Source organism: Coloeus monedula, assembly GCF_965178545.1.
Source record: "Coloeus monedula genome assembly, chromosome: 5".
Classification (NCBI taxonomy): domain Eukaryota; kingdom Metazoa; phylum Chordata; class Aves; order Passeriformes; family Corvidae; genus Coloeus; species Coloeus monedula.
The window spans coordinates 27,014,868-27,028,807 of record NC_138785.1 but is presented as its reverse complement, the minus strand read 5'-3'; the positions used below and the strand labels follow the sequence as shown (position 1 = coordinate 27,028,807).

Below are 13,940 nucleotides of genomic sequence, written 5' to 3'. Positions count from 1 at the left end.
ACTTCGTGCTGAACTGAAGAAGACACCACGCAGCCAGCAGCACAAAGGGAGCGAGGCTTTCCCCACCGTAAAGCTGAACAAGAACAGCCTTCAGCATGGCGGTGTCAGTCAGAGAGAAAGAGAAGTGAGTCCCGTGGGACGGAGCTGGAAATGGCGGCGGGAGAAAAGAGGGCGGTGCCGCGATTCTGGCGCGCAGCTTAAAAGAAACCTTCTTGCATGCCGTGGTAAGAAACTATAATACCACAAACTGTTTGTCTCTTTAATCCATTTGAAGAACATGGGGGGATGGAGTATCTTCGTGTGCCTGTGAAGATTGTGAAGAATGCCAATGTCAGGCTTTATAGTAGTAAGAGGCTGTTAGAGACTTGTGGCGAAGAAGAGCCTTTGTGTGCAGGCCAAAAGAACTTATCCTTAAAAAGATGAATAACCCCATGTGATGGCCCATGTTTTGTAGTGTGAAGGAACTGTGAGATTTTTCATGGGAGAGATGTTCTACACACAGCAGATTGTTTGTTTCCGGGCGGATCTGCTGTTGGTGGCAGTTTGGGAACCACGTGCAACTGAAGGAAAAACCCTTTTTTCCCTTAAGCATAAGAGAGAGACTTTTCAAGAACTGGAACACTGACTAACATCCCATGTTCTGTTATCCCTTGTGTGAGCTAGGTAAAAGGAGAGAAGTGCTGGGGGGGGGATGGGATTTGCTTTAATTTTGCTTTGTTATTGTCTCTTTACTTTTAATTCTATTAGTAATAAAACTCTTTCATTGTACTGCAACTGTTTAAGGTTTGTGCCTGCTTTGCTTTTCTCCTAATTCTTATCTCACAGAAGGAAAATAAGTAAGTAATGAATATTTTGAACCAAAACCACTACATTTAATTGGTGTTTCCGCCCGGTTTCAAACTCAACCCGCTACAGTTGGACAGTGGCTGTATTTGAGAAGCACTGAAAAAACACTAAAAGTGAGCTGCTTTGCCAGTATTTGATGATCTTGTTAAATGAAATGCAACATGTCAGTGAGATTAGAGGTAAGGAAGTTTGCTCACACTTGCTTCTAGAAGCACAGATATATTAAACAGTGTAAATACTTGTGTAATTTTATGCCATAAGGTATAAAGGGAAATACAAGGTGGTCTTCTGCAATTGTGTGACCAATATAACTGGTATTCCCTGCAGCCAGCTTTTTTCTAAATGATCCTTACCACACACTGTCAGCAAGAGGATTTAAACCCCTTATCCGTAGAAGAATCCTTGCTTGGAATATGTGCTAAAAAACATTCAGGTGGCTCCTCATCTTGCTTGTTCTGGTTAGAGTCATAACCTTTTAGTGGTTGGTAGAAAATAACAGCCTGTTTTGGGAGTTGCATTTTGATGAGTTATCATGGAATTGTCTTATTTTGAAACTACAAGAATGCATGGTGAGCTATCTAGGATTCATCAGTGGGATGGAAGGTCTATGTCCATATTTATAAAATCAAAGCTTAGGAGATCCTTAAAAGTCAGTCCTAAAATGCATGCACTCTTTATCAAAGTGTGCTCCGTGTGTGTGGCAAAAGTGAGACCCCACACCACTCTTGGTTCTGTCTGAGAACTGGCTCCCACTGCTGTTGTGCTCCCCTTGAAATGGAAATGAGAGTGTGAATGTTGAACTTGGTTAGACTTTCACAGTCCGTGTCATTGGAGCCAGAATTTCATTGTGAACATACTTCTAAATATTTTTACTTCTTTAGCACTCCTAAACAAAGTAAATAATTCAAATTAAAAATTTTTGTCTCAAGTCAAGGTTTGAGCTACCAAAGACATAGACATAGACAAAGTTCATATCAAAAGAGTTTTTAAATCAATATTTCCTTGTCAGTTAAAAATAAGATCCAAAAAGTCTTGTTGATAATTAATCATTGTTTATTGTTTTTAATCTGCAAATGTGTCCAGTTGCCTTCAAATTCACGGGGTAAAGGTACATCATACATACATATATAAAAAATCTTTTCAACTTGTAGTCATAACACACGTTAAAGGCCTGTCTTTCTACAGGGTTTCTATGGGCCTGATTTTCATTCTAACAGTTTTGAGGGAATAGTCAGAGGCTTTAAATGGCAGCCAGACTACCCCATTTTCGATCTCGTAGGGGACATTGTACCTGGGGTCGTAGTGGCCCCCCAGGTAGTAAATGCCATTGAGGTTGGCAGCCTGGCAGCTGTTGTACCACCAGCCGCCCCCGTACATCTCCGCACAGTTCTCCTCCCAATGGTCCTGGTCCCAGTCGAAGGTGCTGAACTTCATCTGGGCGTGGGACGTGTACTCGGTGCCCTCTTCCACCCAGCCAGTGATCAGGGCATCCCCGGCGGTGCCCTCATAGGAGGACACGGCCAGGGCGTACCCTTCAGCTTCAGACCCTACCTGTATGAGATATTCTGCAAACACAGCATTTCCATCCCAGTCCTCTAACTCAACCCGAAGGAGAGTATCATTCTGAGTCAGCAAGTGTATGTTCTCATTGCCCAGCCAAAACTCTCCTCGCCCTCTGCCATCCACGCTGCCGAAACCTTTCTTGTAGTCTTGCCAGGTCCGGTTAAAATTCACTGATCCATCCATTCTCTGTTGGATCAATAGCCATCCTCCCAAAGTGGTCTCTTGGTCGCAATAAACTGACAAAACCTTATTGGATCCCGCTGGCTTGATTTTGTAAATGCCACTTTTGGCACCAGAAGTGTGTTTCTGGCGGATATCATCACAGTCTAAAAAAAAAAGTTGATCTGGTTTGACAGAAGTTACCAGCAAAGTTTAATAAAAGGTTCAGAGGAATCCAAACACCAATAGCTCAGGAAAATCATTAAACATGTTTTAGACTATGCTAGGTATAGTGACAGGCAACATTAAAAAGAATTCAGGAAAGAAAACTTTACACTTCTTAAATCGTGAATTGTCTATGTAATACCCGAGTATTAATGAAATATTTTCCCTTTTGTTTCCGAGGTGGTAACAACAGACACAGTGCTTGCACTTTATCATCACACTGTTGTACTACAGTATCTAAAATCAATGTGTCAGTTTGGTTATGGATGGAGTTCGGCTCCATTACCTCAATAACTACCTTTCCCAGTGCTGGGTGTCCTTCGCCTCCCTCCTGACGGTCTGATGCTGCGTGCCTGAAAGTCTGGGGTATCCTCTGCACTCTGATCATGTTCCACCCCACCTAGCTGCTCATTTATTTCACGGGTCTTTAGTGATTTGGTTTCAAAAGTGGAGCCTCCCTTGTTGAAACTAGAAGAGCTGGTCACTACAGTCTTGGAGCGACTTGCACTGCCAGATGGGAATCCAGATGGCTGAAGGTGAAGTCCTCCAAAGTCATCTTCCTCCTCCTCTCCTAAGTCTGCAAATTTGTCTTTTCCCCCGTAAGTCCCTGAATGACTGGATGCTGCTGTACCTGTGTAGCTACTGCCTGTGCTGGTTGTGTGTCTGCTGGTTGAGAAGCTGCTAGATCCACTAACGAGCTTAGTAGCAGTGGATGGGGAGTCAGGGGTAAAAAATGACTCTAGCTCAGGGAATACAGTCTCTAGCTTGTGCAAGGCATCTGAACCACTAAAATGGTATGTGCTCCCTTCCCCTCCAACATTTCCAGCTAAATAAGAGCAGTCTGAGCCATCAGAAGAAACTGTTTTCTCAACTACTTCTTCTCTAGGGCCATCAGGCCCAGAGACAATTTTTTTGGTGGTAGTTTTGGTGCATCTACGAACAGTGGAGGAGGTTTTGTCTCCCAGACCAAGGGTTTCTCTCCCATGAGTAGGAATAACTAATTTGCTGGCGTATGAAGGTCCATCCCCCCTTGATTCTGCCGTGTGATACGAGCTGTCGCCTCGGGAGGGTTTTGCATCTGTTTCTGGTCTTTCTAATACCACTTCCATCTGCTTGATGTTATTAATTATGTTCAGAGCTTGCATTTCTGGCAGAGGCTTGTGCTTAAAATTATCAGGAACATTGGAGTCCTTAAGTGGCCTCATTTTCAGTGTACTCAAGGTGGTTGCTTGAAGCTCTGGGTGCAAGTTGATGGAGTTGGCTTGGGCAAGCTGCTTCTGGATGTTGTCGTAGCTTTCTTTGTCCACCTTGTAATCAAAACTTCTAGCACAGGTTCCTTTGCAAGCTCGTATCTTAATATCAATGTCCACCTACATAACCAGAGAGAAGTAATTTGGTTAGGGAACTTTCCTGACTTTCTCAAACAAGGATATCTTATACTGAACAGGGGAAAGATGAGAACTGCCCTAGTACCTCCCACCCACAGCTGAGGTTTTCCAATTTTTGGTTTTGATATCATCATAGGTTTATTTCCATTGTAAATACAACATGTGCAATAGCACAGTGCACATGAGTTCCAGGGAAAATAATATTGTAGGAGGTTCCCAACCTCTGCTCCCTTTATTTTTGGGGTGTAGGGGTGTCTTCCTGGTTTTGGAAGGAGTGCTGCAGAGTTGGACATGCTCCGTGGGGACTGGGGCAGAAATGGGCCTTCCAAAGAGAGGGGAAGACACTGGACCTGTCCCAGAGTCTGTCACGGCCCTGCTGTGAGGTCCAACATCTTGGGGTTACCATTGCTTTCTCAAATGATCCAGATAGTGGATTTCTGATCTGGGAATCAAAATGAGCCTCTGAGCAAAACCACTGTGCCAGGACTTTTCCTTGCATTATTATCAGAAGAACTGGCTGCAACCTGGAAACACGGGTTCTAATGCCAACCCTGGCAGCAGTGGCAGCACTGGGGATGGACAGAGTGCATCTCCCTTCTAACTGCTCAGCAACTCCTTACAGGAGGGGAAACGCCTCCTACAGAAGCAGTTATCAGCAGATGGAGCATCCTTGCTGCCTGTCTGAGACCAGAAGCAGCAGATGGGACTAGGAACTCACAGAACTCATGCTGGTTCCTAGAGAGCAGAAGTAGAAAACCAGGATGGACAGAAAGCAACTCCTTTGGGGATTTGTCTCAGCAAGTCAGATCTTTTGAGAATTGTACCATGTTTCCTCCCAGCTGGAGCACTGCTCACCATAACAGATAGATCCCCTTTCTGTAGCTAAGTCTGGAAAGAATGGGAAGTGCTTAGCAGAGACCTACCTCTAAGCGCTTCATCTCCACCACTTGTTCCTGGATGCTGCTCTGCAGAGCTTTAATTCTGTTTACTTGAGTGACGACTCTCTGCTTTAATGTCACAATTCTCCGTCTCAGTTCTCCTGACAGGCGACCATACGTCTCATCAAGCTCTGAAACAGAAATGCCTCACAGTCAGCTATGCACATCTGCTTTTCTTTCTTTTTAAAATCTGTATCATATTTTAAAATACGTGATTAAACACATAATTGAGAACATATTTCTCATAGTACTGAGCAGATTAAAATTACATTAATTTTTACTAACTAGTTAAGAGTCTATTATTATGACTGTTCCGTTTCTTGATGATAATGTCCAGTGCAGCCAGTATTTTGACTACATACGGCTTATTCACAAAAAAGTAATAATTCAGTAATGGATAATAAAACTGGGTGCAAGACACTCACGCTGAGCACTGTCCAGGTTTGGTTTTAGTACATTCACAGTTTCCACAATTATCTGATTGGACTTCTTATAGTTGTTTTGATTGTCTGAGAGCAGCTTCTTGATTTTTTCTATTCTTTGACTAAAATCCTGGTCCTTTTCATCAATCAGTCCTTGCATTCTGCATCCTGATGGACATTTGGTACCCTAGAATGTAAAGAGGGAAAAAATTGTGCTAAAATCCTCAAGAGTAAACATCTTGTATAATGGAATCAATGAAGCACATCCTCAGAAACCTGCCATAACTGTGGGATAAGGAACAAGTAAACCTTTAATTTTCCCTCTCCTCTGTTCTTCACGGGTGAGATTTTATATACATATATATATTTCCTAAAGGTCTGCTGTTAGAAGTCTGTCATCCAGTTTGAGCAAGGATGTTAGAGGCCAGCGTTTTTAAGCAAAGTTTTCCTCAGAAAAGCTTAATGTTCTTACAGACTTAAGCTCTTTGCCAAGAAGTCATCAAATAAATGTAGCATAGCAATGTACTGAGATGCAAGAGGCAAGACTGAGACAAATTAATAGTTTATATACAAAGATATCTAGTCAACTATTATGAAACTTTTGCCGAGCATCTTGTAATCTGACTTCCCGAAAATTAACTAGTGAGTGTATGTGATTCCTAGCTACTTCTTTTCTTTTTCTCACAACTTTGTTTCTGGTTCCTTTCTTTTATGGCGTCCAAAAGTGGCAATATCAAAATTCTGAAAAGAAACACTTCTTATGTTTTTCTAGGATTAACCTTTGTTTATTTAATCCTTCTTTTCCAGACTTAGTTTCTCTTCTCATTCTGCACCGCTGCAAACTTCTCCCTCTTCATTTTTTTCTTTCTTCCTTTCTTTCTTTCTCTCCCACAGGAGATCTCCCCAGGCTGCCCCGACCTGAAGTGTTATCTCGGCCCTAACGCTGAGTCCCCTGCTGGCCTGTGGCACCTGTTGGAGTGATCCAGCTGCTGATGCAGCTGAGGCCCATGGGTGCCCTGCAGATGGCCCCACTTTCACCCCAGTGTTAATCGCTCACCCAGTCGTCATCCGCACAGATGGGCCAGCTCTTCTCAGACTGGCAGCTGGACGGGGACTTGTGCTCCACAATCCTGGGACCACGCACTCCTGCACCCACCTGTTCAAAGGTGCTCTCTCCGTCTTGTGCCTACCAGGAGGAAAAAGGGGAAAAGCAAAACCAAGATTAAGTGAACAGCTGCCAAGGGAGAAGACACTTAGTGCCGATGTCCTCACGCACTCAGCTGATGGGAGGCAATCACAGCCATCTGGTAAGCATCACACCCAGCAGTGCAAGGATTTTATTCCAGCATTTCTTGTGAGATACGATTTTGTTTGTTTTGTCAGAATAAAGCTTTACATCTTTTAAAATTAATGCTTCTATGCCAAGAGCTAATGATGCTCAGGGTATGTTATGATCGTATCATTCCACAGAAATATTTTGTCCTGTGTGTAAATATAAAATTAACTTGAAATTAGATTTAAACTGGTTAAATTAAAGGAAATAATAATAAAATCCTATGTTCCATTTCCATTTGCTGCAATACTCTAAAATTCTTATTGTCACTTTACCACCTTCAATCTACACAAACTTACAGATATATAAGAAGAATTTTCCCTTTAGTGTTTCTGATTTTAATCACAGTTCTAACTGTAAGCTTGTAGCACCGTTTTGCCTGACAAAAAGAGCAAGAAAGCTACTAACACAAAATAACTATTTCAGTGCTGGATGCATTTCACTGTGGTAATGGAAAGAAGAGAAATAAATATGCTGAGGTTTTCTTCAAACCTGAGAAAATAAAGTGATATATACAAGCTAATTCCAGGCCAAAACATGATAAGGATTCCTACAGTGTTATCACTTAGTAAAAACCATAATTTTTTTTTTCTTTCTTTCATTAAGAAAGCCGTGCTTTAGGGCTTAAGATATAATTAGGTCTGACTGAAATCCTCTGTGCACCTTTTGTGCTTTTCAAACATTATAATTAATGCTTGAAAATATTAATGACTACTTCTTAATATGTTTGATGATTAATTCTGAAGCTGAGAAAGGGATCCTAATTCTAGCCTCCAGGGTCAGAACCACTCTAGGGAACTGGACTGTCTTTATAAAAATCAACAGATTCAAATTCAGTAGTTTGATTAATTAATGATTTGATCTGGCCCAAGTGCCTCCTAAAAGCAGCACATATATCCAGAAATGCCCTTTAGACATTGACAACTCCAATACGACTGCTTCTGAGAGAAATTTAAAGAATCTAACATAAGGTTATGGACTGAGTCCTCAATGAGAAAAAAAAGAAAGGTTATATTAACACAGCTGAAAATCAAGTTTATCTCCTTCCTTATGAAAAATTTGATTCTTACTTAGTTGTAGTTTAAGCTGATGTTGCTGCCACAAGAACCCTTGTTTTTAAGTGTATCTTTCATAATAAAGGTTATTGTGTGTCATTTGTAGGTAGAAAATCCTGCTGAAATGCTGTCCAAAGGAAAGTAGAATTCATCCTAATAAATATGAAAATTCCTGAATGGCTGGAGCCACTAGCATCCAGCAAGTTACGTTTAAGACTGAGAGAATCACCTATGAATGTTTGAATTCATGGTAATGGATATGCTTTGCTGCTCTTGAAGCCAGGCAGATTCAGCAAAAACAAGTTAAGCAAAATTATAGAAAGCTGGATACTCAAGAATACTGATGAAACTTCATCAGTGAAGTGGTTACACTAAGATGCTGCATATATGTGTGCACTGAATTTTACAAGCTAGGTGACAGACAAAATTTATCTAGCTCATGAATGAACATTAAATAAATGCTTACTATTCAAAACAGAAAGATACAAAAAGAATCAAACTCATACCCAGGCTATGCTGAGGCATAGGAACACACAGAGGATCCTCACAGGTATCATCTTCAGGAGAAGAGCAAGAACTCTGACTGAAAGGATGCTCTTTGCCAGTCTTTTGGTGCAATTTAAACCTGGATGCAAACCTGAGATTAATCATTATGCTCTCCTCTGTTTGTAGAAAAAACATGCCAAATGCCCCCCTCCCCCTTTGGTGATTACTTAAGGCCTCTTGCACAAGTTTCTGGTGTTATTTGCTCCAGATAAGTTTCTACAACACCAACATGCAGGAAACACCAAGAATTCCAGGAAAAAAATTTGTCTAAAACTATTTCTTGTAACTGGACATTCAGCAAAGATATATGTCAGCACTGGTAGGATCCAGCAGTGCTTACCTGCCAGAAAACACACACTCAGTGGGATGGGCATTTAGCTGCATAATCAAAGAGCTGATATTTGAAAAAGGGGGTCATTGCTTTGCCCTTTCTGTGTGACTGTGTTCTGCTGCTGTGAAATACACTGGATGTTCCAAAATAAGTGCTAGTCTAAGAAAGATTGATACAGTCTACCTGTGATCATGTGGCCATCAACTAAAATTAATTCCTGAGGAGGGCAGAGCCCAGTTTGCATCAGTTTATACAACTGGATCTTACTGGTATTTGTGTAATACATGATGTGTTTAACACCATACTGTCTCTTACACAAATGGTATATTATACTTTTTCCCAAGTCAGATTTGTTTAAAATATGAATTTATGAAGAGCACAGCAGAGTACTTGAAAATGTCCCAGAATAGACTTTATGCATAATTAAATCTGCCTAAGGAGTCTTTTTTCCTTGATTGGTTCTATATTGGGCATAGTCTGTGTATGGTAACTTATGATAATGTCCTGGTGCTGTGAGGTCTGTAACAAGCCTTGCTATTACTGAGGAGGGCATACGTGGCTGTCAGCCACTTGAAAGATGCTGCCCATCTCAAAGGCTTCCACTGCAGTGAGCAGGAATGAGAAAAAAACTTTGCTAGAGTAAATGTGGGTATAGTCAGTTGAAAAAACTACAACTCTCTTGGCATTTTAAAACTGCATGACATTCACAAGACTCTCCATCATCTACAGAGTGCATATTCTGCTTTAGAGGGACACGTTTAAGCTTAGCTAGGACACTGTAAAACACATTAAACTCAAAAGAGCCGATTTTAGCTTTGGATGCATTTCAACCGCCTCACAGGTTTTGTCTTGACTTCCTTTCCTCTGCTTTTCCTCATTTTTTTTGTCTTCAGGAGGCTTGCACCCTCTCCACCTGAAGCTCACTGCAGTTGAACTGGACCCTTTGTTTCCTCCCATTTCTGGCCTTGAATTTCATGCTTCTCTTGTCTAGGAAAACCCTCTTGAACCTAACTTAACTCATACTAACATCACTAATAGCAAGTCATATCCTCAGGTAGCAGAAGGGCTCAGTACGATGGTATTACATTGATTAACACCTACACCTCCAGGATCGAGCTTTGCATGACAAAGGGTTTCTGTTATATTTAATGCTTAATCTTATTTTACGTGTGTGCATTCTGAAACAAGATGCTTTGTTTAATTAAATTTCCTGCAATAGCTTTGTAGATGTCTTCTGTTGAACCTCCTGCAACAAACTTCTAATTTCAGCAACAAGAGAGCCCAACTAACTTCATCAACAAATGTCCAAACACATCACGTATTACCCTTGCTCAGTTTGAAGGTCAGGCAGCCATGGAAGTATTGTTTGGTTGATAAAGGCACATAAGGCAGCTCCTGGACTCAAAGCAGATAATCAACCAAAATCTGCTAACTTCAGAGGATTAGTGGTGCTTCCCTACTACAAGTCCTACACAGTTTTTTTCTCTCTGTTGCAGCAGTTCTGTAAAAGAACTATAAAACCCCTGGAGGGCAATTAAATGCTTAAAGGAGGGAAGCAACACAATAGGAGGAAATCTCGCAGGATTAGGATTAATTATTTCACAGAACAGAGTAAAATGGGCTTCATCAAAAATATACTGTGGTCCATGAAGAATGTCCCACTCAAACTCAAAAAAGCTCAATTTTTGCCTCTAAAATAAAAACAAAAGTCTGATCACACAATCTTGTGATCTTCATGCTCAGGAACAGAAGAATTGCAGGTGCAACTTTGTGGGTTCTCCTTGTGCATACCCTCATGGACCCTGCTTTACCACAGGATTACATGTGATATTTCTTCCACTGAACCCCTTCTGCCTCACACTGAGCATGGGGATGGTGCTCCACAGGCAAGCATTTGCCCAGAACTGTACACTCTTTTCATTGTAGGATGATGCTCTGCAGACTGCTCAAAGCTTCAAAGGTTTTCCTATGGTACATTGCAAACATTCATTCCCCAGCCATGACTTTCCCCTTTTCACAGTTGCAGAAACTAGGTGAGAAGGTTAAGTTAAAAAGTAGTTATTAACTTTTGGGATCCGTTTTGATAGTCTGAAGTCTTCAGAGCACACCCCATGTGCAGATCCCACTGCTGGCAGCTGCCTCTCTGTGCCTGCACCGCAGCTCAGGGGGAACAGCTAGCAGCCAGCTCTAAGACACATGTCTCACCTCTGCCCCCACAGGAGCTGGGTGATCAGGGCAGGAATAGCACCTAATTCTGCAGGGTATCAGCTGTAAAAAGAGACCACTGTGCCCCACCCTGTCTTGCTAACTATATGCATTAAAATCTATGCAACAACTAAAGCATCCTTCATAATTCAGGTGTGAAATGTCACTTTGGTTCTAACTTTTCCCAGTTTGTAGGAGCTTGATTTTGTGATCATCAATAATACCTTAATATTATATTTGTAATTTAAAAGGCCTTAAAAATCAATAGTAGTAAGAGCACAAAAAGCAAAATAATTTCTGCCTTTTCAACCCTGCTGACAGAGGATGTGACAGTTTGCTAGGTGGTGTTCCAGGCACTGCTCACCAGGCTAACAGGGGACACAGCGAGTAGCATGTTCCAGACCTCCACTGACCCTGAGGGATGGCACAGCTCTCTGGTGACACTCAAACACAGTGAACTTAACTCTGGTCCAAGTAAAACTCAGCCACCAAGGCTAGAGGGACTGGAAAAAAGTTGATATCTGATCATAAACATTAGGTAAGCTAAGAGGGGTTTCCTGCTTGCTGCGAAGGGAACTGCTGGGGGAAGCTGGGGTGAAGGAGGAGCTTCTCGGGCTTTACAGTTAAGGGCTGAATCCGTGCCTGACCTTCAGCCTGTACCTCTGCTTTCATGCTGCAATCATTCAGTCACTTCTGCCGGTGTTTGCTTGAAAGGCTGGAAGCCAAGAGCTAGATAAACTTTGGATTTTACTTTAATTCAGGGTCAAAGGACAGAAGTGCAGTTCATCTGCCCTGCTCTTGGCTGAATGCCACAGTAATAGTCGGGGAGTCTGGGTTTTAGCTGTGGTTTGTGTGCCCTAGATGTGAGCCTCACCTTGTTTGCCCAGCACTGTGTGTGTCCCCTGCCCTACCACCAGTTTCCAAGTGGTGCCTTCTGCTCCTCTTACCTGCTCATTCATGACCCTTCTCTGGATGCTTTGTCTTAGACTGCATTCTCCTTCAGACTCAGCTCTCATCTTCACTTTCTCTTCATATGTTCCTCAGACTACCTAACTCTTTCGGAGTCATTACTAGTCAATCCCAGCACTTTGTCCCACATTTTCCCCATGCCATGTCCCAGAACTGAGGAAACCAGAAGTCCTCCAGTCTGTCCACTTTATTTGATTCTTTCTTCCTCTATCTCTTCCTCATTCACTTTTTTTTTTTTTTTTTTTTTTTTTGCCTTTGGAGTGAGATTCCTCTGTTTTGTGCTACAGTGGTCTTTGGAAGAGTCACTGCAAGCTCAAGGTGTGAAAGAAAGGCCACCAAATCCTTTAATAAACTTCTATAAACTGAGAGGTACAGACTTTTCTAAATACAGGTAACTTTTACTATAGGCTATGGTCTGACAGTCATGTATGATAAAAAATTATTTAGAAAAGAGAAATATACTGAGCTCTCAGTATACAAAATAGGGGCATTAAGTTCAATTGCAATGTACTTGCTTGCCAAAATTAATACTGAGAGTATTATTCTATTTTTAACAGTTAGAAGAAATAGGAGGTCTTTTCAGGCCTTTTTCTGATAGACAGGGGATTGGACACCATAGGAAGGAGCTTCCAGAGGCATGAGTCTTGCCAGATCTCTTTCAGGGCCCAGAGAACACAACTGTGGGCTGGGGTGCTGCAGACTCTCTGATTAACTCTGGCACAGGACTTCATTTAAAGATCAGGCTTCTTGGATTTACTGACTCTGACCCTTCTGACCACTGCAGCAAATGCTCCTCTCCAGAGATTAAAATAATTTGTGAAAAGTAGAAGACACCAATCAGCAAACCAACTGGAAGAATAAGCCGATTTTAGTTATGGTGAGCAATCCATAAAATACTAGCTCATATCCATGAAACGTGTGTAATTACAGATTACAATTGTAATTGTAATTGTTAATTGCAGCCAAAACCTAAACCAGGAGAGGCAATAGCAATTCTGACCTAGCAGAGTGTGAATACAGATATCAAAGTGACAGAGGTGAAAGGAATATATTTTTAAATCCATGTTGCAAATATATAAATAATATCAACTTAATGTCATAGGTGGTATAAACTGAACACAGGAAGTGGAAGGGACTCAACCAATGCTACTCAAGTGGCTGTTTGCAGAACAGGGAGGAGAGTGGGCTTGCCAGTCCTTCCCTTGCATCCTTCTCTCCAGCCTCTCGACACATACTGCTTCAGCTACATGGAGCCATGGGAGAGGTCTTACTGCACAAAATGTTCAGGAAAACTGCTTTGCTTGGTGAGAAATTGAGTGTCAAGGCTGGCAGTGAGCTGTGCAGCATGGCTGGTTGCACGGGTGCAACAGAGTTTTGCAAATACACCAGTTTGGTGGTGTGGAGGGGCCATCCCTCGTCTCAAGCTGTTGTTAACCCCACCTGACCCTAGTGAATGATGCCTTCTTCTCACCTACTCCTGAGAAATCTGCCTTCCTCTTAGATTTTGGCCCAAGAGTAAAAATTCAACTACGTGAAAATCTTAATAAAAATGAGGTGTAGGCAGTTTATCATGCTGTGGAGACTCAGATCCAGGGAAGATGCTCAGCACCAGCCTCACCAGACATCTGGGCATCAAAACTGGAAAACTGTTGAGGCAGCATGAACTGACTGTAAGGTCTCTTTTATCAGAGCAATGTCCTTCTGTCTCTATGATAGAGCACTTGAATGTGCTATTTAGAAATACCAGGCAAATTTCTGTTCTTCCATAAGTAGCTAAAAATAAAGACCAGGATACACTTCCTATTTCACTTCTTAATGCATCAACTTGAAATAGTGATAGTTTCTAGCTCTGAGTGTATTTCTTTTGTTGAATGATTTATCCACAAACCTAATTTGGTTTGCTGATACACCCCTCAAATGCACTCATCAGATTTTGAGCAGGTACTTTCAGACGGCATCG

The 13,940-nt window shown here is 41.8% G+C and overlaps 1 protein-coding gene across 1 annotated transcript; it reads right to left on the bottom strand.

The window, feature by feature from the left end:
* Positions 1-2,025: 2,025 nt before the first annotated feature.
* Positions 2,026-8,486, bottom strand: FGA (fibrinogen alpha chain; the record flags this gene model as incomplete). Its single annotated transcript, XM_082281435.1, has 6 exons — positions 2,026-2,735; positions 3,092-4,163; positions 5,105-5,250; positions 5,545-5,728; positions 6,599-6,727; positions 8,436-8,486. The coding sequence occupies 6 exons, from the start codon at positions 8,484-8,486 to the stop codon at positions 2,026-2,028; spliced, it is 2,292 nt and encodes a 763-aa protein (XP_082137561.1).
* Positions 8,487-13,940: the final 5,454 nt, after the last annotated feature.